The 27,661-nt window shown below is 37.5% G+C and overlaps 1 protein-coding gene across 1 annotated transcript; it reads left to right on the forward strand.

The window, feature by feature from the left end:
- On the forward strand, positions 1-27,416 carry LOC145983447 (dehydrogenase/reductase SDR family member 11-like; the record flags this gene model as incomplete). Its single annotated transcript, XM_083116551.1, has 5 exons — positions 1-210; positions 5,569-5,737; positions 17,327-17,456; positions 23,449-23,569; positions 27,257-27,416. Coding segments are annotated over exons 1-5 (712 nt in total), but the record flags the coding sequence as incomplete, so codon positions are not given.
- Between the last annotated feature and the right edge of the window lie 245 nt (positions 27,417-27,661).

The raw sequence follows: 27,661 nt of genomic DNA on the forward strand, positions 1-27,661 counted from the left end.
AGCACGTGTCTGTATGGTGTAAAGGTTCCCTGAGAAAGCTGTTTCGTTGAGCACGTCGAGATCATTTGAAAATCTCAAATGGAAAGGTGGAAAAATCGAGTGGCTCTGGTGACAGGAGCAAGCGTGGGGATAGGTGCTGCCATCTGCCAGGAATTTGTTAAACATGGAATGATCGTCGTTGGTTGTGCTCGCAGGGAAACTGCTGTGAAGGTGGGTAAAATATCTCTCTCTGTGTCTCCCTTTTTGGACAACACTTGAGCAACATTGCGTTCTGACGTCACTGCGAATGCCTTTATTGTTAGGCTAAGTGCCTAAAGGCAGTGGCGGATTACCAAATAGGCCTACTAGGCACGTGCCTAGGGGCGGCAACTCCTGGGGGCGGCAAATCCTTTTTCCAGAATATCAAGAATAATAAAAAGTGTCTTACGTACACAGTGACAATTTAGACCTATGAGACCAATGTTTCAAATCAACGGTTTGCAACACTTTCGCTTCATAAGAAAGAAACCTTGATGTATCGGATTTATGTGTTATCAAGAAATGTTTCGTCTGCTCTGCCTCCTTCAGGCGCCAATCAATTTGTTTTTAACCCGTGCTGTGGCATTTATCGCTTACAATGACAATGCAAGCCGCCCAGCCTTCGTTGGTTTGTTACTGATTGTTTGAAACTCTCATCTGTAACAATGCCAGTCTTAAAAAAAAATAAACACATAAACACTGCTGATAAGTGAGTGAGTGAGTGCAGCTTTCGCGTGGACAGCAACTATATTCTCTGGCTGGTGCATTCAGTTTGTTGCTGGTGCGTATGCGATTTGGTGTTTTTTTTATTTTTCATGCAGCAGGCAGCATGAAGCGAACAAAATTAAGTGGGGCGGTTTATCGTAAAGTTGCAAAGGAAAAGCGTGAAAGAGAAGCAACCTTACAGAAAAAGCTTGGTCCAGTGGACACGTTTTTTAGGCGAAAGGAACAAGTGATTTCCGAAAGCAGTTCAAGAATTGAAGTGGAAGCGGCTACATAGAGTGAACTCTGTGAAACGCAAAATGTCGAAAATATTGTGGGTTTAGTGGAGGAAGAAAGTGCACCTTAGGTAGTGTCCCTCAGTTCGTGGGAGTTCCTGATTGTGACAGTGGACAGTGCAAATTTCGTTAGTGACGATCCTGCCGAGTGGTTTCTGAATGAGTCTATAATTGACATTCTTCTAAGACGTGGAATTAATCAGAATGCTGAAAACGATTTTTCTAAATCGCAAAGACTCATAGCAGGTAATACAAGATTTTTAAATAATAGTGTCATTTTTCGTAAACTTGTAAATGGCGAATCAATTTTGCGGAATTATTTGGTATATTCGTGCAGCACTGGTGCCGTTTATTGTGCATCATGCAGGTTGTTCAAGGGCAAGACAAACATCTCAACTCACGGCATTTCAGACTGGAAAAACATTTCAAATATTCTAGCATCACACGAAAAATGGTGAGTGGTGAATTTAATTTCTCAATACATTACATAATTTTAGGTATAGCACATACAGAAAATGAATTGTTTGTTATTGATTTTTATCCTTTGTTTTTATTTCAGTATGTTCACTAATTTTTATATTAGCCTGTAAAAATACTGCAAATAAGTTACGACTTTTCTTTTGAGAAGGGCGTACATTAAGTTTGTGCCTAGGGGCGGCGAGGAAGCTTAATCCGCCACTGCCTAAAGGTCGAATCGCACGGAACTGGCTACCTGCCCGGATGTGATGGCTGCCTGGCTGGCAACTTGATTGATTTGGTGGAATAGGACATGTTCTAATTGCTACTGGCTTTTCTCGACTAGTTTCTGTGGAACAGCCAATAAGAGCAAAGTTTGGCCATGTGAATTTAATCTGTGAGTTTTCAAAGTTGAGTTTTGACTGTGGTTTCCGAGTGTTGGCCGGTTTTGTTAGTTTCTCGATAAAAAAAAAAAGTAAAGAGATGGCATGCAGTGCGTTCGTGTTTAGTTCATTGATATTTAAGTATTTATGCAAAGCGATGAGATGTGTACGTGATAAATATGATTAGCTAAAAATGAGAATCCATATTAAATGTTTTATTTTTTTAATCTTGCGAATCTCATGTATGAATATGCATACCCGAGTTCATAAAAAAGCTTGTTCGGTACGCATTGATTGTCATATTTTTTTCGAGCCAATTTCTAATCCATGCTTTTCTTTTTTAATTTTTAATAAAAGCACAAAGCAGTAATTCTCCTACAACATTCTTCAAATTGCTCGTACATTTTTACAGATTGTCTGCTTTGCGCAATGTCTTATGGGAACAAAAGTCTATCGACAAGTACGGTGGCAAGTATCGTGTGAGGCGAAAACTAGCAAATTGGTAGCCAGTCCAGCGTCAACTAGGGCATTCCTATTCGAAACCTAGTTCCGTGTGATCCGGGCTTAAGTTGTTAGGTTAGGCTAGCTAGGTTTATTTCTCTTCAGGCCCGTAGCTAGAAGGGGGGGCAGATGGGGAAACTGTCCCCCCTGAGACACTGCTTTGCCCCCCTGTGAAAAATATAGAACACATTCTTACCTGGAATTCTCACCAATATTTACAATTATATCCTATATTGTTCTAGCAACATAAGAAAGACACTTAGTGATTTGATGATTTATTAAGGTGTGTTGGATTCCGTAATGTGGTACCAGGATTGGGAAAGAGATCCCCTTCCAGATCCAGACTTCGGGAAACGTTTCTAGATTTTCAGTATCTAGAACCAGGCCCGTACCTAGGATTTTTTTTCTACAACTACCTACGATAAGCAACATATGTGTGCATGAGGGTTCACACTCATTTTGCAAAATCAAAGTTCCTGACTTTTCCAGTCAGTATTAAATAACTTTCTATACTACTATATAATGATTTAACTTACTAATAAATAAATAAGGGTTATACTTCATGTTTGCAAATTAATGAATTAAGTGTAAGTTTAAATGACAAATAAAATGATAATTTTATATGCAATAATACTCCAAAAGGAAGATTGTTATGGAAAATGAAACAAAATGTGTTTTCGGTTACCAAACCTGGCAAGCAAAAATCATTTAAGTCCCCTGATTTTTCCAGATTCTGAATGCTTTTTAAAAATTTCTTGCGTTTTCAATGACCTTATCACTCCCAGCCTGGATTTTCCAACTTCTTCAGGTACTCCAGGATTTTCAGGTCAATTGGAACCGTGGAAGTGAATTATCTGAAGGGAATGTTTAAGAAATGTGACTTCACCCTTGCAGTGTCTCTAATGGCATAATATTGTTTCCATGGCATGTTTTCACTTTTAGAATCTTATTCATGAGAAGTAAAAGTAAATTACAGTGGCAACCAAGAAACTATCAAATGAGTTGCATACACATAGATAGAACATGCCAAGAATCCACTTAGCACTGAGTCAGTCACTCCTCTGCCATTCCCCACAATTCATGGAGCTCATCCCGATCTGTTCAATCGTCATATCTGACTATATCCCGGACCATGACTTATTTATCATTTTATTGTGAAATAACCAACCTTTTTGGGACAAAGTCAACATATTTAATTAAAGTTATCTTCTCTTTGAGACCAAATATTTCCTATAAACTACCATGTGCAATGATAAAACCAGTTGAAACCATAAACGACATTCTGTAAGAAAGAACATAATGTAAAAATTCCAGTTTTATGGAAGGAAAATGCTACAAAACATCATGCAAAAGAGGTTTCCCTGAGTTTCACTCTTTCCAAATGGGGTTGGAAAAAATATAAAATTTCTCGCTCCTCTAGCACCTAAACGGCACATCCTAGAAGAAATATGTACAGAATAGTTTGTGTAGAGAATTTTATGTAGATTAATTCTTGTCTTATCCTATTTTACTGTAAAATGCTTCTCAAGCAAGATATTTGCAAAAAATTGATTGTGGGCGCTATTGTTCAAAGATGGCGGCCAAAGCCTGGGTAGCAGAGGGGTGTAAAATAAATATGTTGTTATGAACACTTTTACGAAGATAATAAAATTTGTTCCAGCTTCCGCGGATTTTTTTTCCTTATTGAATCAAGCATCTCATGTTGACTGGCCTGGTTGGTGGTGCATTACTTTCCATTGTTAGGCGCCAAGAGAAAGTGCCCTAAATGCAGTTTTAGCCTGTTTTCGGCCCATATCATCTCAATTAAGCAACAGTACCCAAAATATTTGTTTACTTGGCATGGAAACTCACTATTAGAACAAGCTACCTGATATAGCACATTACTTGGACATTGATGATGTTAGCAGATATAACCCTTTCAATACTAAAAAATTGCGAAATTCGCAACTTCAGAATTAGGCTTATCTCAAAACAGCAGCAGGGCAGAAAAAAAACTAAGTGTACCATCTTGCAGCTGAATATATGTAGTAACACAAGAAAATGGAAAATACATTGGGGCCTCGTGCCATTTTCGAGAATATAAATTAAATATTAAGTAATGTCAATGTAAATTATCACATTTCCTCCCCTATCAGAAAGTGGAACAGCTCTTTTTTTCTCTTTCTTGGTTCCAATTTGTGGAACAGTTTTCGCTTTTCTTTCTTTGATGGATAGCGTACTGGTAACGTCGCCTCTTTGTAATCAAGGGGTCCCGGGTTTGATGCAAGTTGGAGGTACAAGTGGTTCGGATCCCACTTTAAACTGCAAGTCGCAAGTGTATATACAGTAGCACACTTTCGAAAGAGATGGCGGGTTTGTACATTTTTTAGCAGAAAGCCATAATTTTGCCACCTTTTCCTGCATTTGACATTTTTTACTGGGCTAAAAATGGGTTATGACCCCTTGGGAACACCACGGTATATATCTATATCTATATCTATATCTATCTATCTATCTATCTATCTATCTCTCTCTCTCTCTCTCTCTCTCTCTCTCTCTCTCTCTCTCTCTATATATATATATATATATATATATATATATATATATATATATATATATATATATATATATAGTAAGTCCCCTAACATTACCACAGCCAATATTGTGTGAAGAACAATAAATATTGAAAAACTGAAAACTACTTGCACAGATATAAACACATAAACATAAACAATCCGAACTTACCCATATTTCACTTTTCATGAGAAATGGACGGTATGACCTTCAACTTTGACATTTTCTACAAGGGAGGGACATTTTTTTTGACAGTCTCAAAATTGCACAACATTCATTTCTCTTGACCTACTTCAACAGATAAAAAAATCAAGCCAAGCAAAAAATATAACCATTCAAATATCACTTTTTTTTGTTCGAATTTCAAAATAATGGCTCTTAACCTACACACACACACACACACTTAGTGTGTGCGCATTCCACACCATATTTACATTTTATGAAGATTTTCTAGAAATGTATTATCGAGTGGAAAGTTTTATAACTCGATTCATTTTCAAAACAAATCAGACTTTAAACCTCATTATGTTCGATTTGGTTTGTTTACGTCGCTTTTCTATCAATGTCGGCTAATCCCGACGATGAGGATGAATTGTGATGAGACGATCTGGCAACATTAGATATGTGTCCATTATTGTTTTCCTTTGTCTGTGTTGCAGAAAATCTCCGAAGAACTGAAGCATCTACCTGGAAAGTTGCATCCTTATAAATGTGACGTCAGCAAAGATGAAGAGGTCCTTGGATTATTCGATTGGATAAAGCAGACGCTAGGTGGAGTTGATGTCTGCGTCAACAATGCTGGAATGACATTTGGAGGCTCGTTGTTGGGTAATTTATATTCTTAACTCTTTAGGATTCAATATGTCTGTCTGCTGCTACAGCTTTTCTGTTTTTTATTAACCCTAGCTTACCCGTGCCGTACGAGAAACTTACTTGCTTGAGGACGATAACAGGCCCACACTTTTTTCCATCACTAAAATTGAAGAAACCACTTTGTTATTGAATCACTGCTTTCTTTGTTGATTATTTTATATATGTGCAGTTATTTACCAATTATAATTACAAAAAATACCATGCAATAACCGATTATTGCATGAGAGTCACCTTATTTTACCATTCGCTAAAACTATAATTATCAGGGGTGCCCACAGGGCGGGGGGTGCGCCATCGAAATTTTTTTGGGGGGGAATTTTTCCCTTCAAATAATATAAAATTCAACATTTACATATTTTTCCAAAATATATGTAAAAATTTTACTCCTTATATGCACAATATTTAATCCATTAGATGAAGAAAAGAAAGTGTGTAAGGGTGTTATCAAATGGAGTGGTGGGGAAAATATTAACCTCCAAAATATTAGGCCTTATTTTACACGTGGGTTCTGGGGGTGATTCTGAATTTAAACATTGGACGGGGGGGGGGGGGCAGTTCTAGGTCTTAGATTATGGTGGGTATTTTAGATTGAGAATTAAATTGAGGGGGTATCCAATTCTTGGATATTACTATTGTCTTAGACTGTTGCGAAATTCTGCTGTGGAGACTGAGAATTAATTTTTTGGAGGAGGAAATATCCACTCTTCAATATCAACAGTAAGTCTAAAATTGGCTTGGAAATTATGGTGGTAGGATTGAGTATGAAATTTAGAGGGGGAGATAGGAAGCTTTTGATAAAGTGTTAAATCTTAGGTTGTCAAGGAATTTCTGTAGTGGGGAAAGAGTTCGAACATTAAATTTTGAAGACTGTATTTAAGCTACGTTTAGATCCCGAACGTGCCAAAAGAGAAGCTGGAAAAGACTAATTAATTATCTCGGGATCCTAAGAAATTACTGACACCCCATTAAATTAATATTCTTGAAAACCTGCAAAGAGATGAATATAAAAATTTTCTTGTTCGCTTCGCTTGCAATAATGTGTTGCAAGAATGCGTGTTTCTTTGGCGCTTTGCTGACGTGAATGCGAAGTTTTATACTATAGGAAGTGCATTACAAGACATAAGCGATATTCTCGATATTTATTATTTAATGCTTAGTGTTGGTATACTGCTTAATTAAAACAGGTGCATAATTTGGAACAAAAATATATCGAATCCACATTTCTAACTTTACGTCACAGAAAAATTTTACTTTAACAAGTTAAATTTGCACTGAAGATAAAATTCACGTAATTATTGTTATGGGTTACTAAAATAATTATATTTACTCCAAGAAAACGGGGGGGGGGGTGAGTTCTTTGAAAGAGGAACGGTATTATTTTATCGTCCTGAGCTTTACTTTGTGGGGATTACTATATGGTTTGAGTGCGCGAATAATATAATTTGGGGAGGGGGACGCATGACGTAATTATGGAGTAATTGCGCCATTGGCCTGGGGGGGGGGGGGGGATGGGCACCTCTGATAATTATTAATGATTTTTTGTTTATAGAGGGACAGTTGTTTATTAAATATAATAATTACAAAAATTACCAGCCAATTGTACACTGTCACCGGCATGAGTGCCTCGAATCACTGGCGTACGCAGAAGCGGGGCTGATGGGGCTACAACCCGCTCCGGAATTTTGAGAATATTGACATTTTCAAATAAAGGCAGTGAAGAACTTGGCAAAAACGAAAGTGGCAAATGCATATCTTCCTTAAAATGAGCTCTGAGCTCTAATCGTAATTTTTTATAGTGAAAAGTTCTAAAAATATGAAATATCATGTTCTGTATACTGCCCCCATAGAAAACAGCTATTTACTATCGACCTTTACAATTCCAGCCCCTCCGGAAACAAAGTGCTGCGTACGCCAATGCCTCGAACAACACTCATTCATAGATGGCACCTGATAGGCCCACCAAGTGCATTTTGCTTCCTATTTACATTACATTAATGTTTTTATGAACAAAAGGAATACAGAAATGTTAGAACACCCTAGGGAACAACGTAATTTATTTTCAGTTTTCTATAAACATTTTCACAGTTGAAAAATCGCAAAAATAGATGTGGTGGGCCTGACAGCCCCCTCCCCCATCGGGTAAACTAGGGTTAAACAGGCCATCGACGCAAGCCTATTGCTCTCTCACGTCCCCAATTGCTCTCTCACACCCCCAATTGCTATTAGGTGTGTACGACGTGTAGAGTGGGACGCATAAATATTCCCGTTCATTCACTTGTAGATCCAAGAAGTTACTTCTTGAAATTAGTAATTTTTTTTTTCAGAATAGGGATTTACAGTCAATCCTCTCTCTAACCTCTATGTTTTTATATTGAAACATATATGAGGTATTAACCTTATAATTTAATGAAAATAATTTAAATTTATTTTATTTTAATTGTCTATTATAATTGTTTTTCTTACTCTGAAAAAAACAAATTTACATGAACTACTGGCCCCTTCGAATGCATGTATCGTAACAATCCCTAAGATTGTATGTTTATTTTATTAAGTCTCTCTGAACGCTTCATGTTGACCAGGGCATTCACTTGTTTTTCTCAGCTGTCTCAAGCCTCTTAGGCATGTTTACAATGCATTGTGTTGTGCCATGCAAACCTCCTGAGCATTCAGGAAACAGGTAATACTTCTGGTTATGGAGTCGGCGGTTTGCATGGTAGCAATTATAATAAACACGATTCGGCATTGAGGAAGAGCTCGATGGCCTGGGAATATAGAGGTGAGACAAGCTGAGGGAGGACTGACTTTTGGGATTGAGTTGAGAGAGAGAAGGTGGTCAGCAAGGCAGTAGGTCAGAAGTGGAAGGACGCTTTGGTCAGCATAGGAGAGAAGCTTACAGAGGACTTCGCTTATTTTGATTCAGCTAAAGACTTCAGATAGACAGGTAATTATCCTACACCCAGCCATGATTCAGGTTCAACGGTTCGCAAAACCCAACGAGTGACCATTGTCTTTTCTGTAGTCTAGTCCCTAGTGTAATTTTGTACCTTTCGCATTGCCAAGCGATAACTCGCCATGCTAATGACGAGTGGTCTCATCAAGGATGAATGATGACCAATTTACATCACCCCAGCAATTAATTGCATAAACAACTGGTTCAGATCCCTTCATTCTTTAGAATGACACGTGGTGGAGATTATCGGGTCTTTTCATTTTTCAGAAATGAAAAGAGTTTGTTAACCAGTTTAGAATTCAATACCACCCCTAAGGTCGTTACCCACCCCAAAATTTTGTTCACTTGTTTAGTTTTTTAGTATGTCCTTGCCATATTTTATTTTGAAAATACATAGGGCTTAAAGGTTTTAACATTAATGGGGGGAGAAGAATTTACTTGTGCCATGATAGATGTCGAGCTTTCACCTTGCTGATGAACTCGATGAAACATTAGATCAATTATTAGATATAGCACGAGGGACTACAAGTTTTAATTTAGATGTCAGCGGTCCAGCTGCAAGTTCCACCCCCAAATTTAAACGTAGCCCAATCTTAACTAGACGCCTTCAGCGACAATTATTAGAAAAAACAGAAATGTAAACAGCAATTAGAGCAACAAGATCAGGATATTAGAGATTTAGGCCCAACACAATTCGCAACCATGGCTCAGTCTCAGTTTGTTCCCTCAACTATTTTAGAGGGTATCCCATTTCAGGGGATAGGCGGGGAAGATGTATCAAAATTCTTAGATAAAGTGGATAGCCTTGCCATACTAAATGGATGGAACAGTACCCGTAAGCAGGAATTATTTCCAGCCCTTCTGGCCGGGCCAGCGTTACGATGGTACCAGACTTGGAAGGATGGTACAGAAAATCAAGACGTTTCTTACGAGGAGATACGGTAAAAATTTAAGGATGAATTTACAGGGTCCTTGGATCAACTCCAGATCGAGGAACAAATTCGATACAGATTACACAAGGAAACTGAGCCAATTACGAATTATGTTCGGGACAAACAATTACTTTTACTTAAGGCAGACCCCAAAATGAGTGTTCAACAACAGATCAAACAGATCATATTAGGATTACAGGTGGATTACATGAAAGATATCCACCATAAAGAGTATGAGTCAGTGCATGGGTTACTTAAGGATTTAAAATCCTTTGAAAAACTTCAGTTCTTGATGAGGCAGCGCAAGCTGAAAGAACTGAGGTACGAAGATCAAAGGGACAGTTTATTCTCTCCTTTGCATCATGCACCAACACTTTCGCAACAGCAGCAGATTTTACTGCAGAGTAACAATCTGGCTACTGCTGAACCTGCGCAATAGCGACCCACTTCAGACATTGAGGCAAGATTCAATGCCTTGCAAAAGGAGGTTGAGCAATTAAAATTATCTAATAATCCTCAAAATACCAAAGCTCAAGTCCAGGCTCAGGAAACTGGTTTGGAAGCGAGATTAGCCAGTCTCACTTTGAGATTGGATAGCATGGAGGATCAAAAACAGAACCCTGGCACCGATTCATCTACTCCCAAACAATTTAGAGAACCTTATTATAGGGATAGCTATCAGTCAGGTAATAATTGTAGAGGTTCCTACCGGGGTAATAATAATAGACGACAGTACAATAGGGGGTACAGGAATGAACGCAATAATAATAATAACAACTCAGATCGCAATAGGCGATATGGCAATACCCAACAATGGCGAGGACGTGGAAAATTCCGCGGACAGAACTCGCGGGGTTCCTCGTCTTCAGCAGGGCGAGGCCAGGAAGACGGAAGAGCAACGGGGGAGACCACGCTGCTCGATTTGTAACTACCCTAATCACACAGCAGCCACTTGTTTTCAGAACCCAGAGGCTTTAAACGAACAGTGACTGCCCATAGAAGAGACGTATGCGCAGATTTCGTTGGCAAACAAATATCAGTCTACTTTCCCCTATGAGGAATTAATTTACATTAACGCAGTGTTAGGGGGACAACGTCAGAGGTTTCTTGTGGATTCCGGAAGCCAAGTATCAGTTACCAGTGATCGAGGTATTCCTTCAACCGCCAAACGTTTTAAAATTCATACGGCCATAAGGGGAGTAGCAAAAGAACAAATTGAAATTAAAGAGATTGTCCTGTTAACATTTGCAATAAACGGCCGCAATTTTACACATCCTTTTCGGATGATTCCAAATTTTGAACATGGGACAATCCTGGGAAATGATTTTTTAAGAGCTCATAAAGCAAATTTGGATTTTGATCAAAATCGACTTACATTGAGGAGATTTGGTACTCCTCCGCGGAACCAGTTAAGGACGGAACACAGAAAAACCTTTGACGTATCCATAAAAGTTGCTAGTCTGATCAGGGATTTATATGTGCCAGAATTTGTGACTTCCAGACAAATTAGAATCAAACCTAGATCTCATTTGTGCATTCCTGTCAAATTGACAAATTCTAGTAATCAGAATTTAACTTATTTAGAACCAGATTTACAGTTTCAAATGGACACAGGCTTAATGGTGCCTCGAGCCATTGTAAATCCGGAGTCACTTTTAATTTGGATTACGAACCCAAATTCTTACAAAATTAAAATTAGGAAAGGGGCACGCTTAGGTACCGCAGAGGCATGGCAAAATCCAGTACCAGCTTCGCGTCATATTGCAGATGACAAAGGACCTAACGTTATGGTGACCAAGGAGACTGGCACCATGACAAAACCAGTGCACGACATTACTAAATTTGACATTAATCCAGCATTAGAACCCGATCGGAAGTTGCAACTTAGACAATTATTAGAGAGGTATGTAGATGTGTTTTCTTGGTCCGAGCAGGACATTGGTTGCGCCACTAACTATACGCATCGTATAAAGTTAAAGGACGATTCTGAATTTCACGTCCCAGCCTACCCTATACCTGTACACCTGCGTAAGGAAATTAATCAGCAAATTAACAACTTGCTAGAAGCAGGCGTCATCAGTCCTACGACATCACCCTACAATTCACCAGTTTTTCTTGTTAAGAAGAAATCAGGAGCTTATCGCATGGTGCAGGATTTTCGATTACTTAATGCTAGGTCTGTTTTCGATGCAGTTTCTATAGGAAACATTTCAGAAATATTGCACAATATGGCCGGTAAGAGCTACTACTGAAGTGCCGACCTGAAACAAGGATTCTTTCAGATACCATTAGCAGAAGAATCGAAAAAATATACTGCCTCTACTATACCAGCCAGGGGACAATTTGCCATGAATTTTACACCTATGGGACATGTGACATCTCCCGCGGCGATGACCCGATGTGTTCAGCTCGCTACAGCGGGGATGAATGACAATAACTTTGCCTTTTATATCGATGACATGTTTGTTTTTGCCAATACATTTAAGGATATGTTGGTGAATTTAGAGAAAATGTTTCCATGTTTACGATCTGCCGGATTGAAATTGGCTGTACCTAAATGTTCATTTGGATATTACGAGATAATTGCCTTAGGCCACAATGTGGGCAGATATGGTTACCGTATCAGCGATAGAATACTGTCATCCATTAAGAATTATAAAGTTCCCACCACTACAAAAAAGATTAAAATGTTCTTAGGTCTTTGCAGCTACGTAAGGAAGTACGTCAAAAAAATTTCTGACATTGCATCACCATTGCAAGGTTTAATTCGTAAGGGCAAGAAATTTACATGGGGCCCTGAACAACAATCAGCGTTTGAGAAATTAAAGAAAGCACTAATTACTGCACCTGTTTTGTTACCATACGATCCAGCGAAGAACACCAAGGTTTTTACCGATGCTTCATCTCATGCGGTCAGTGGCGTATTAATGCAACCCAATGAAGAAGGAGAGTACTTGCCATGTGCGTACTGCAGTAGAACGTTGACGGACACTGAAAAAAGATTGAGTGTTATTGAACAAGAACTAACAGCAATTTTATATGCTGTCAAATCATTTAGATTCTTTCTTGTGGGACGCCATTTTGATTTACACACGGACAATAAAGCAATTACGTATATTAGGACATCCCGTAATTTAAGCTCAAAGCGTCTTCGATGGAGTAACCTTTTGGAGGATTTTTCATTCACTCCTATCCATGTCAAAACTACGGAGAACATCGCTGATCCCCTTAGCAGAGAATGTGGAGAAAACGTGGAGGATGGCAACACTGAAGAGGACATTCCCGAACCCAGGACACTTACATTATTTGATGCAACCACAGATGTTGCGGAACATCAGAGACAGGATTCATTTTTTGGCCCAATTATTAAAGTTTTGGAAGACCCAGACAGGGACGATGGAACACTACCTTTATCCATCCAAAGGCAGGTTTATCATCATGTGTTGGAAGATGGTGTATTATATAGACAATAGAAATTAGGAGCTACTACCAAGAAATTATTATGCATTCCAATGACGTTACGTGATTCTGTGATTGAGACACTCCACGCTTCACCCATAGGAGGTTCTCATCTTGGATTTACCAAATGTTACAACGTTGCATTGTCACAAATTTATTTTCCAAATATGAAATTATTTATTCAAAGGAAAATTAGGGAATGTATTACATGCCAGCAGAATAAACGCCGTCCAGGTCTACCATCAGGAGAACTGTGTACTTTTCCCGCACAAAAGCCGTTCTATCGGATTCGCCTGGACTTTTCAGGTCCATATCCTCCTTCATCCAATCTTCGTCACCGATACATAATAGCCGCAACAGATTTTGGGACGCGGTATTTAATAGCCAAACCAGTTGCGGATTGTACGGCCAGTACAGCAGCTGAAAATGTGTATGAGGAAATAGTGTTACGCTACGGAACCCCACAGGATATTTACACCGATCGCGGATCAGCATTCAAATCTAAGCTCTTTCAGGAACTTGGCAATAAATTGGGAATAACCATCAAGTTTTCGCCAGTAGGTTTACACAATTCCATAGGGCTTTCTGAACGTAACCACGGGGTTCTACAGAGTATCATGAAGTGTTATGTTAATTCAAAACACACTGATTGGGTCCAATATTTACAACCAAGTGTATTCAGTTATAACACTACAAGGAATCAGAATTTGAGGTATAGCCCATTCTTTTTAGTACATGGATTCCAACCTACTTTGCCCTGGGAACTTGCATTACACACACACCAAGCTGTGAAAATGTGGAGAATGATGTACGGTTCCGAGTATTGGAGAAAGCAAGAACCAATGCTACGGATAACTTAGCGAAACGACATGTTGAAGTAAAGAAGTATTATGATCAAAAGAGGAAGCAGATCAAATTTCAACCAGGTGATAAAGTATTAATTTTTGGAACCGGAATTGGAACCGCACGGTGCTTTTCAGTATTTATAAAGGCCCAGCCACAGTTATCCGAGAAGAGAATCCTAACACATACCTGGTCGAATTCCAGAACAAGCGCGGAAAGACATTAGTGGACTCTATTGCCGTCCAGAGACTCAAAAAATACTATGCGCCAGATGACGGTGAAGGCGAAGAGAAGTTGGCAGGTCAAGATGAAGATGAAGATCATCAAGAGGACAACATTTTCACTAAAAATGAAAATTCATATAAGTAATAGGTTTAACATTTTTAATTTCACTTGCATGACATAATAATAATTGATAATAAAAGAGCACTAATAATATTAAAGATTAAAAGCAGACTTATTGAGTAATAATGTGCTTTAGGCACAAAAGTTTTTTGCAGTATGTAATAATACTAGCTCAGCGAGTACATCACTAGAATTTTATAGTTACTCTTCAGAAGAAGGTATATGATTATATTAGCAAAGTTTATTTTAAGCGCCAGTTATGAGAATATTTATATTATATGAATATGTAGACGTCGACGTCAAGATTTTTTTTGCGCTCCAATAACAAGTATTTTCCTTCGGATATTGGATAGCTACCGATAATCCTGGAAATCCATTCTGCGATGGCAGAATGATAATGATTTAACCACAACGGTTTTAGTTTCTAACTTTGCCACAATAATATGCTAAGCATATTTTAGAATGAGTAGAGAGAATTAAAGATTCTTCAAGTTTTAGTGATGTTAGTATTTTAATGCATTTAAAGATCGCATAAATAATGATAATTATTTTATTTCAGGTAGTCAGGAGTAAATCAGTCTCAATTTTTTCTTTTACCTTGTACCTCAGTACGGTTCGATTGATTTTAAGTATTTAAACATAAAGTTAACACCTGAAATTAAATAAGATAAGTTTGCAGTAAAATTTAAAAGAAGATAAGTTAAACAGTGCTAATAAATTGAGAGAATAAATAAATTATATTAAGTAAATAAATTACGCAGATAAATTGAGCCAAGAGTCAGAAAATAATTAAGTTGAGTTAAAATATCTATTACTTTAAACTAGGCAGGCTTAAAGTACGTATTAGTTTTGAAGAACTGTTTGTTTTGATTGCCTAAGCAACATGAAAGCATTGCGATTTTAGCTATTTTAAACGGATTTCTTCCATACGTAAAAGCTTTTAATTTTATTTATCTGTTGAACAAGTCCTTTGACTATCCTTATAATATAATTACAATTTTATTATTAACAACATTTATTATTAGAATTTTTATAATTTTCATAATTTGTTACTGTCAATGTCAACGCAAGAAATTTATTATTTATGACCATGAGTGTACCAACGAATTACCGTTAAGCAAACTTAATAATGATTCACCATCCATTGACCAGATTTACGATGATGTTGCACCGATGGTTGAAGTGGTACCATTAAAAACGAGTCACCCACCAGTTCCCCCACCTCTTCCTCCGTCTGTTATTATTCAACCTAGTGTACAAAAAGGAGTTAAAGATGTATCCAGAAATATTTTAGTCACCAAAGACGACATTTTAGATTTGCCAAAGAATATTGTATCTGTTAAAGATAGAGTTCAGGAATTTGCCGTAAGCAAGGGTCCAAATTTTGTTCAAAACAGCCGCAAAATGGAAAGTGATTTGCCTATTTCACCCTTTGTTCAGCCAGTTGTAAAAGTTAAAGATTTATTTGCGAATCAGTCACCAGTAAAGTCGAGAAAGTTTCAAATGTCACTTTATAAGCAGAAAGTAAGCTAAATTCTCAGTTTTCCGAACCTGTTGTATCTTTCACAGATCATATTTTTTACGACTACACGTTCGCCTAGAATTTTTTATATTCATTACGATTCAAATTTTAAGTATAATTCATTTTTTAGGTTTGAGTATACTTTATGCAAGGTTTATTAGTCATTTATTTTGCTAGCAGCTTCCCAAGTCTTGTTCTTGTACGAGCACGGAAGTGTTCAAGTAAACACTCTGTCGCAAGCGCGACGATCTTTTCTCTCTTTCCATCCCGCCTATGACGTAATTTTAAAAGTCCTTGACTTCATTTTGATTCTCGCAGCTCTTACTAAACCTTGTTTGTAGTAATTTAAAGTTTTGTAAACATTAACACGTCATGCTGCTAGTCAGCGAATCATCGCGTTGCATTTTCCTTCTCCGCACGTTGTAAGCTTGCCGTCCAGGTATTTCCCCATGGGGACCGTTTTTTGACGTCATCAGCCGTTTTCGCCTCGAAGATTTGAGGCTAATAGTATGTAGATTAGTGTTGCCCACGGGACGAGACGGGACAGGCTTTTAAAAATTCGAGACGAGACGAGATTGATCATGTGTCCCTTTGACAAACGAATATTTTCGAGACGAGACAGCATTTCACAGCATTTTCACGAGACGAGACAGGCCAAAGTCTCGTCTCGTGGGCAACACTAATGTAGATCCTTCGGGAAGGTTAGGCTCAGAGCCAACTGTAAGGTGTAAGCCCACTGCAGATTGATCTATCTGAGCATACAGTTATTGACAATTTTTGTAATATACAGGATGGCCACGAATTAAGGAAGCACCTTTTAATCTTCAATTACGTTTAGCAATGAGAACATATTTATAATATTGTCAACTTTTAATTTTCTGAAGATAGTAACTTAGACACTACAATGACAATTTTATCTGTTTTCCGCATAATTATCAATTTGAGCTCTATTTAAATCAATGCAAGTTTGGAGACGTAATTGGCTTTTCTTCTATCTGTTCGTGGCTTACCAGATTTTTAAGGTCTGAAACACTTTCGGTTGCATCAAATAACTTGTTGATTCTTGAGACTGTGTCACTTGTAAGTGCCAGAGGTACACATTCCTGCAGCATTCCTCGCTGAACTGCAGCCATACGTTATTGGTAATGGAAAATACACGTACACATTTGACACGCTGCTCAATACTTAGGCGAATTTTTTTCATGGTAAACAACATCCACTTCTTCCGCTATGTCGGTTAGATTTCACGTAAGTGTAAAGAAAGATAAAAGGAAAGAAAAATACTAGTTAAATTAATACAAAAATTGCAGTTACAAAAGGTGTCCCTTTAATTCGTGGCCACCCTGTATACAATTTAGGCATTTTAAGTGCATTTAAGTGAATATTGTTATTTTGAAAGCATGTATGTGCAAGAATGAAGTTTCCACTTTTCCGGTAGTAAGATTTGAAGTCAACTATATATTATGTATTGATTCTTCTTTCGCTATTTCTAGATGGGAGTCCCACGGAGTGGAGATACATGATGGACGTGAACGTCGTCTCTTTGTGTCTGTGCACACGAGAGGCTGTGAGGTCCATGAGGGAAAGAAACGTCGACGATGGACACATCATTCACATTAACAGGTAAGTCTTCTCCTATCAAAGTGGAGGGATAACAGCTGAGTCAATGAAAGGTAATATACGAGTACTGTAGTGACGAGAAATGACGATGCGTGTACGGAGTTTCATGGAGTTTTGTGGAGTTTCATCAAAGACAGGGTATTCGTCTCACCGATGCCGCATGATATCGCAGCCCTAAGGGTGCGTGTGATCGCAGCGATAGATACTATCGACAGGCCCATGTTGATGAGAGTGTTGCAACAAGTAGGCTATCGTGTAAATGTGTGCCTTGTCACCCGTGGTGCACGCGTTGAACATTTGTAGGTGTAAAAAAAACCGCCTGAGTTCCTTGTTCGTTCTGGACTGGTTTCATTAACGAAATTTCAATAGTTTACTTGCAATATATTTTTGTAACCCCTAAATTTTTTCTGGAACACCCAGTATTCAAACGTGAGCTCTACGAGTTATTTTTAACTTCATGAACGAAAGCACGTTGAGTGGTCGGCCCTTCATTGCGTGACTGGCGATTCTGGTTAGTGTTTCTGCTTTGGCGTTTTCATTAGATTAATCTAATTTCGATTAATCCTCACATCGAAACAAAACTTGACTCTGTTTCGACTTTTAAATGACTGTCTAGGTATCGAAGGGCAAGTCTCGGACTTATCTCGAGTTTCGAGTCTCGAAATATGTATTATAAACAGCATATACAACGTGACATCGCACAAACTTTCACAGTGTACAGCGTGGGCGAGACGTATCTAGGCATTGAAAATTTGCTGTAGTTTTTATAATATTTAAGCAATCTGAATGAAACCTGTACATATCCATTATGGAATAGGATTACATATGTGCATAGGAATTTCACAATACGATGATGTTTTGTTATCTTTTCATTGAGATGACCAACCACTCGACCGCCCAGGAGCGAGCGCAGATTGTGGCACGCTACGAGGTGTGGAATTCAGTTATTGCTGTACAACCAAGCCTGTGATCATATGACAATTCTTGTCTCTGGCCAGATAGTTGCATTTCTACCCTTCACTGTACGCCACCACCTCTGCACATCAATCACTGAATTACACACCTCATAGCGTGCCGCAATCTGTTCTTGCTCCTAGGCGGTCGAGTGGTTGGTCATTTCACTGAAAAGATAACAAAGATGCACATATGTAATAACTAACTAACTCTCTATCCTTCTTGAACCCGAAGGTTCATGGCTACAGCAAACACAGATCTTCCATCTGTCCCTATCCTGAGTAAGATCTATATACTCTTTTCCATCCCTACCAATTTCCTTTAGGTCCATCTCAACGTTGTCCCTCCATCTTCGTCTTGGCCTTCCTACAGGTCTCTTACCATCAGGTTTCCCAACAAGAATCCTGTAAACTCTTCCTTCCTCTCACATTCGTGCCACATAGCCTTCCCACTTAAGTCTTCTTGATTTAATCATTCTAATAATATCTGGACATGAATACAAATTACTTACCTCTAAATTATGTAACCTTCTCCACTCACCTGTCTCCTCATTCTTTTTAAGCCCAAGTATTTTCCTAAGGATATTACTTTTAAATACTCTTAATTTATGTTCCTCTTTCAATGTAAGGGACCAAGTTTCACATCCATATATTATTACAGGTAAAATTACTGTTTTATATATTTTAACTTTTAGTTTCCTAGATATTAAACGAGAAGACGAAAGTTTATGAAGAGTAAAGTAACATGCACTTCCTGAATTAAGCCTACTTTTTAGCTCCTCTTTAAAATCATTTTCATTTGTTAGTATTACTCCTAAGTACTTGAATTTGGAAACTGGTTGAAACGAGTTGCTATCAATAATTAGATTTTGATTATTATCTAACACTTGGTTTCGGCCTGTAAGCATATATATTTAGTTTTCTCTTTGCTAACTTCCAAACCTATCTTTTAGCTGCTTTGAAAAATATTTTAGCATTTTTCTTAATTGTATTTACATCATACCCTAGTAAGTCTACATGATCTGCATATGCTAACAGCTGAGTTGCAGCATTTAATTTTAGTCCTTCGTTAGTTTCTTTTACCTTCCTAACAGCGTATTCTAAAGCAAATGAAAGAGCAATGGAGATAATGCATCTCCTTGTTTTAAACCATCATGAATTGTAAATTTGACAGACATATTAATATCCACACGAATTTTACTTTCTGTTTCACTCGTGCATACTTTTATCATATTAACAAGCTTGTTAGGTATTCCAAACTCGACTAATATATTATATAATTTATCTCTTTTGACTGAATCATATGCTTTTTTAAAATCAATGAATAGCTGATGGACATCTTGATTATATTCCCACTTTTTCTCAAGTGTCTGTCTGATGTGAAAAATTTGATCTGTTGTTAATCTGTTACGTTTAAATCCACATTGATAATCACCTATAATTTCATTAGCATATGGGGTTAGTCTTGCGAAAAGAATGTTAGAATATTTTATATGTTGTTGAGAGTAGAGAAATTCCACGGTAATTATTGCAGTTCATTTTATCACCTATTTTAAGCACAGGAACAATTATGGATTCTTTCCACTGTTAAGTGATTTCTTCTTCATTCCATATTAAACAAATTAATTTATGAATTTGACATATTAACGAATTCCCACCATATTTGATTAACTCAGCTTGTATTAAATCAATGCCAGGTGCTTTGTTATTCTTTAGCCTTTTAACAGCATATTTTACATCAGTGAAGTTAAGTTCTGGAACTAAGGGTTCTGTTGTGTGTACTTGATTTGATTTGATTTGATTTAGTTTATTTTACTTCGCGTTTTGTGCCTCTTGGCTAATTTGCGAAGATGAGGATGATTGATGAAATGATGAAATTGATGAATGGACATTCACAAACAACCAAGCGCGACCAGGATTCGAACCCGGGACGCTTGGCGTCGCAGCGCGATGTGCTAACCGTTCGGCCACAGGGTCGGGCTGTTGTGTGTACTTAATTTACTTCTGATGTATCTCCTACATGAACATTTAAAAAGGTCATTAAAGAAGTTCTTCCATCTCTTTGAAATATCGCTTGTGTCAGCTAAAACATTGCCGTTTTTATCTTTTATCAAGTTTAGGTTGCCACACCTTTCTATTTTCATTTACACCTTTATATAAATATATATATATTTATATATAAATATTTTTATTTTTGTTGTTTGTTTCAATTTCCTACTTTTCAAGTAATCTCTTTTTTTACTTCTAAAGGTGCGATTAACTTCTCGCTTTATTCTATTATAATTGCCTAAATTTGTATTTAACCATCTAAGTCTAGCCTGATTTCTTATTTCTATTAGGCTATGACATTCATTATAAAACCATAGCTTACTTTTTCTTGGTTTATGGTATCCTATACTTTCTTTAGCTGCTGATTCTATCGCATTACGTATGTGCTCCCAATTCTTATTTACGTCTGTTTCATTTATATTTTCATCATCATTTAAATCCTGCAAAATATCGAATCTATTTGACAGTTTAATTTGGTAATCTCTCTTAATTTTATCACCATCAAATTTTCCTGTATTAAATTTTATAACTTTTAGATTTTGTTGCTTATGATTTATCACCGAGAGTCTTTCACATTATGTAATCCTATTCCAAAATGGATATGTACAGAAGGTTTCATTAAGATTGCTTAAATGTTACAAAAACTACATAAAAATTTTCAATGCCTAGTTACTTCTTGGTCACCCTGTATAGAGCTCATTAAGGCAAACAACATTTTAAAATTACGTTTTTTTATTTTATACCTCGTTTCGATGCTTTATCCGAATTATTCATGCAACTTTACAATTAACATACACAAAATTCATGATTATCACCCATTTCGTATGTCTGAAGAAGGCATAGTAAATTAAAATTTCGTTACTAAATGTTTCAGTCTCGAACAAGAAAGCGAACATCCAACACTAACAAGGAAAGGCTACTACTAGGGAAATTGAGTTTGCGATGAGACTTCGTGTAGTGGTAGGGTAGGTACGCTATAGGTATTGATATGCCAAAGTACTATACCGCTCGCAATTCCAACTGGCGGCTGGGAAACTACGAATCAGCGATCAGTTAATTCCCTTCGACTGACATCGGACATTTCCGGGTCACAAGGTACCGAACGCTCTTAGCGGGACGCAACAAATGAGCGTCGGATACACAGCATGTTGCCAAACGTACTGTAAAACGGGGAGGGTAGAGTTGATCTGCGCCGTTTCTGGATAAAAGTTGTACAATATCTGTGCTTCATCTACGTCACAAACTGTTGCATTGTGGCTTCGAGCAGCCATGATTGAGGCCAGTTCTTGTAAGCATACGGAATTCAAGCGGGCTGTCGGGGGAGACACTAATAGTGTTGCCCACGGGACGAGACGGGACAGGCTTTTAAAAATTCGAGACGAGACGAGATTGATCATGTGTCCCGAGACAAACGAATATTTTCGAGACGAGACAGCATTTCACAGCATTTCCACGAGACGAGACAGGCCAAAGTCTCGTCTTGTGGGCAACACTAGACACTAACTCAGGCATTCATGATTTAAAACAAACGTGCAATTGGCACAGATGTAACGAACGCTAGGCGATGGATATTTCCTTGCAAACTACAAATAAAATTGGCGGCAAACATGCGGCTGTGCGAATCCTGACATCACATGAAACCCACCTATACTACACAAAGCATGGACAATTAGTACACAAAACACCCAAACACTGTACAAAAAGTAATAAAAATAACTGACATAAACAGACGTAGGCTTCGCACGTTGTAACGAGAGAGCGATGTTACCCCTACAGCTTTTACTTTGCAACTAAGGTTGTTGACACTCATCGAGGCACACATCCCCGAAGACGATTGGTGAACAGATAGAGTTATATATGTCAACCGTCAGTTGGGCTTGTGGTCAGTATAGTGCGCAATAGCCAGTCATTTCAGAGAAAAAGTGGTTCAAAATTTCTAAGCTCGACTGTCAAGTTGCTAGGTGGCCCGTTGATAACGTATGTTTCTCACGCTTCGAAGTGCCTTCCCCTTACTTTTTTTTATTATTTTTTTATTAAGGCCTGTTCGGCGAAAGAATAAACTTCAAAATTCTATTTTTGTCCTTTCCGTCGAAAACCAGGGAGGGTCACACGATGCACTGAACTAATCTGCTTTTTCCAGTTGTCGTGGTGAGGGGAAATTTATAAGTTGCAAAATTTTCAAGTCGTTTTCGAAACAGGTGGTACCCTCCACGCCGCGTAGCAAGCGAAAGGGTCTGCGAGTCCTTGCTTCTCCCTGAAATGCGAGCGAAGGGTGCATGTTGACAGCAAAAGATGTCGTGTACGACTGACTGGACAAATATCAGGCCGGTAGCAACACCGCTTCCCCCCTCTTGAAACTTCCACAACTGGAGGCGAGAAGTCTGGGTTTCCTGAAGTTCATTCTTTGGCCGGTCTGACTTTAACTAGAGTAACTATTTATTGCATTTTGTTTATTGCGAAAATTCGTATTTTATTTGTTGTGCGAATTATGTGGAAATATTTTGTTTACCAAGCTTCTACGATAATTACTACTCTGGATCGTGTACAAAAATATGTGAATAGTATACTTGTGTTTTGATCATTTTCTCGAAATGAAAAGCGTATTCCTTTCGTTAGACGGAATATTTTGTCGAATATAGCACGTGGGTAATTTAAAATGCAAATGTTCTTAAAATTATTAAAAAAAAAAATCATGAATAAAATTGAAAAACCTGGAAAAGGAATACGTGAGTATGTCCTCAGTGAGATGTATAAATAGATCCAGACAAGCTCTCCGTCAGTATTTTCATGAATTTACACCCTACGTAAGGAAGGGAATTGTAATGGTGGTGCAGAAGCTGTAAAACTGCTTCGTTGGCGACTTGAACCTTACCTTGCTTAGAACACATCGACAATGTGCTAAATAATTAAGAATCCCAGTGTACACCACATTGTGATCATTGATGCTTTTACGGAATACTCTAATTGATTAAAATTGCATTTTAAACCCACAGCATATCAGGGCATGGAGTGTACGGGTCTCACTTCTACGCCGCAACGAAGCATGCTGTGACTGCGCTGACAGAGGGCTACAGGCGGGAGCTGAGGGACATCAAGAGCCACATCAGGGTCTCGGTGAGTACGGGATTCTTTTGAATTGATTTCTTGCTACCTCATATCTCTATCATTTTCTTTATATCGTCGTGACTTCGTAGCCCCGCCTAGTTCGCTGCACCTTTTTACTCTCTCTGCACTCGCGCGTCTAGTTGGTTACACGGTGCAACACCCACTCGTCAACTTCGTTGATTTGGTGTCACGTAGTGTATTTGGTGTCTGCACCGTTTGCACTACGTTCTGGAGGGGTGTAGCTTGTGTTTGTATGATCATGTGGTGCGTGCTAACTACAGCGCCTTGACTAGGTAGTGTGGAAAACAACCCGGAAAACTGGTTCCCGAAGCGGATGACAACATAGATGGCAGTGCGATCAGTAACGCAACTAATTTTCTTATGAAGGTAACAGAGCTTAGTTAGTTTTGGAATATAGTGTGTAGGTTTGTTTGTCTTGAAAGGCAATACGTGAATTGATTGAAGCAGTTATATTTATAGAGTTATTTGTAGTCACGAAATGGCATTAATTTGGAAAGAAAAGTTAAATAAAATAAATAGCATGCGTAACATAAGAAGAAACATCGCAATGTGATTCCGGACGTCAGGAGTTGGATTGTGTACTAGAGTTTATTTATCTGTGTTATTAGAATATAAATAGTATCCTGAGAGATATTTCAGATATATCATATTCTCATTGATAAAAGAAGACATATTAATATAATTGACGTTCGTTCACATAGAGGTGCTGACTGTGTCAGTGACCATTATTTAGTAATTGCTAAATTAAGAGAAAGACTCTCGGTGATAAATCATAAGCAACAAAATCTAAAAGATCTAAAATTTAATACAGGAAAATTTGTTGATGATAGAATTAAGAAGGATTACCAAATTAAACTGTCAAATAGATTCGATATTTTGCAGGATTTCAATGATGAAAATATAAATGAAACAGACGTAAGCAAGAATTGGGAGCACATACGTAATGCAATAGAATCAGCAGCTAAAGAATGTATAGGATACCATAAACCAACAAAAAGTAAGCCATGATTTGATAATGAATGCCATAACCTAATAGAAATAAGAAATCACGCTAGACTTAGGTGGTTAAATATCTCTGATGATACAAATCTAGGCAATTATAATAGAATAAAGGGAGAAGTTAACCGCACGTTTATAAGTAAAAGAAAAAGATATTTCTTGAAAAGTAGAATTAACGAAATTGAAACAAACAGCAAATATGAAAATATCAGAGATTTATATAAAGGTGTAAATGAATTTAGAAAGGGGTGGCAACCTTAACTAAACTTGATAAAAGATAAGAACGGTAATTTTTTGACTGACCCAAGCTATATTTTAAATAGATGGAAGAACTACTTTAATGACCTTTTAAATGTTCATGTAGGAGACAAATCAGAAGTAAATGAAGTACACACAGCAGAACCTTTAGTTCCAGAACCTAACTTGACTGAAGTTAAAGATGCTATTAAAAGGCCAATAAATAACAAAGCACCTAGCATTGATTTAATACCAGCTGAGTTAATTAAATATGGTGCTAATTCGTTAATATGTTAATTCATAAATTAATTTGTTTAATATGGAATAAAGAAGAAATCCCTCAACAACGGAAAGAATCCATAATTGTTCCTGTGTTTATAAAAGGTGGTAAAATGAACTGCAATAATTACCGTGGAATTTCTCTACTCTCAACAACATATAAAATATTATCTAACATTCTTTTCGCAAGACTAACCCCATATGCTAATGAAATTAGAGGTGATTATCAATGTGGATTTAAACGTAACAGATCAACAACAGATCAATTTTTTCACAACGGACAGACACTTGAGAAAAAGTGTGAATATAATCAAAATGTCCATCAGCTATTAATTGATTTTAAAAAGAATCTGATTCAGTCAAAAGAGATAAATTATATAATATATTAGTCGAGTTTGGAATACCTAAGAAGCTTGTTAATATGATAAAAGTATGCACCGGTGAAACAGAAAGTAAAATTCGTGTGGATATTAATATGTCTGACAAATTTACAATTGATGATTGGTTAAAACAAGGAGATGCATTATCTCCATTGCTCTTTAATTTTATCTTAGAATACGCTGTTAGGAAGGTAAAAGAAACTAACGAAGGACTAAAATTAAATGGGTGTGACTCAGCTGTTAGTATATGCAGATGATGTAGACTTATTAGGGGATTATATAAATACAATTAAGAATAATGCTAAAATATTTTTCAAAGCCACTAAAGAGATAGGTTTGGGAGTTAGCAAAGAGAAAACTAAATATATGCTTACAGGCCGAAACTAATTGTTAGGAATCTAATTATTGATAGCAACTCGTTTGAACCAGTTTCCAAATTCAAGTACTTAAGAGTAATACTAACAAGTGAAAATGATTTTAAAGAGGAAATAAAAGCAGGCTTAATTCAGGAAATGCATGTTACTTTTCTCTTCATAAACTTTTGTCTTCCTGTTTAATATCTAAGAAACTAAAAGTTAAAATATACAAAACAGTAATTTTGACTGTAATGTTATATGGATGTGAAACTTGGTCTCTTACATTGAAAGAGGAACATAAATTGAGAGAATTTGAAAATAAGATCCTTATGAAAATATTCGGGCCTAAAAGGGATGAGGAGACAACGTGAGTGGAGAAGGTTACATAATTTAGAACTACATAATTTGTATTCATGTCCAGAAGGAATTAGGTGGACAGGCCATGTGGCACGATTGGGGGAGGAGAGAAGAGTTTACAGGATTCTTGTTGGGAAACCTGATGGTAGGAGACCAGTAGGAAGACCAAGACGATGATGGAGGGATAATGTTGAGATGGACCTAAAGGAAATTGGTAGGGATGGAAAGGAGTATATAGATCTTGCTCAGGATAGGGACAGATGGAAGGCCTGTGGGGTTGCAGTCATGAACCTTCGGGTTCAAGAAGTTAGTTAGATGTTACATTTAGTTGCATAATATTATTGACGAAGACGCGGTATTTTGTGTGTATGTCTTCTTTTGTCCTTTCGTTCTATGTTGTAAATTATAGAATTTTTTTTAGAAAGAAAATCACAAAAGTAAGATTATTTTTCTTTGGTTTCATCCCATCCAAATGTAATGCACTGGATTTAGAATTTCCTCCCTCCTGAAACGTGTTGAGTGAAATAAGTTATGATTTTTTAAGTGAACCAGAACACTTGCTGAAGGACATTCTCGTTATGAAACCAAAGAAAGGTTTACCAATAATGGATAAAAACGATAATATTCTATGGATCACAATAGTGGTCCACACAACCACTGCAGTGTTAAAAGAAAAACCGTTTTGTTTTTCTCGAAAAAACACAAGTTTTACCAACTCTGAGGTTATCGGTAGCGGCAAGAAATTGAGGACCAAAAGTGGTAAACTTTGTGAGTGCCAAAAGCGAAAGTGTTGGCAAATCACATCGTTCCGCACATCAGCCCGTAAGAACTTGCACACTAGTGACCTCTTTACACGCCCTTTGAACTACATAGAGGGCTACCAGCCACATTTCACGTTTACCACATTATAAAGCACGGCACATTTCACAGCTTAACGTGGAAAACGATGTTTGAATTATTGTGGCACTTACAGCGTTTACCAATTTTAGTCTTCAACTCATAAGGATTAGCGTAATAATAAAGAATGAAACTTTCTACTTTTATTTTGAATGATGCTTTGCTTGCAGTCGATCAGCCCAGGGGCGGGTAGTGACGGAGTTCGCCCACGAAATGTTCAAGAAGGAGCCACAGAAGGAGAAGGCTCGCTACGAGGAGTTTCAGTGCATGGTCCCTCAAGACATCGCTCTGATCGTCACCAATGTACTCTCAGCTCCACCGCACGTTCAGGTAGGAAAATAAATCTTGTACGAGTCAATTAGTATTCATTTGTATTATCATGTCGGTGAAAGGAAGTATACGCTATCCCGGGAATCTCTGGAGTAAGAATACAAGTAGTTATTGTTTATGGTTGTAAAATATAGTGTCCCAAAATATTGTTTGTACTCATGAACGTTAATAACAGAGAATATATTATACAGGGTGGCTCAATAAGTCACTTAACACCCTCATTACAAGGCCACTGCGGCATAGAA

Source organism: Lepisma saccharinum, unplaced genomic scaffold (genome assembly GCF_977018435.1).
Source record: "Lepisma saccharinum unplaced genomic scaffold, izLepSacc3.1 HAP1_SCAFFOLD_967, whole genome shotgun sequence".
NCBI lineage: Eukaryota > Metazoa > Arthropoda > Insecta > Zygentoma > Lepismatidae > Lepisma > Lepisma saccharinum.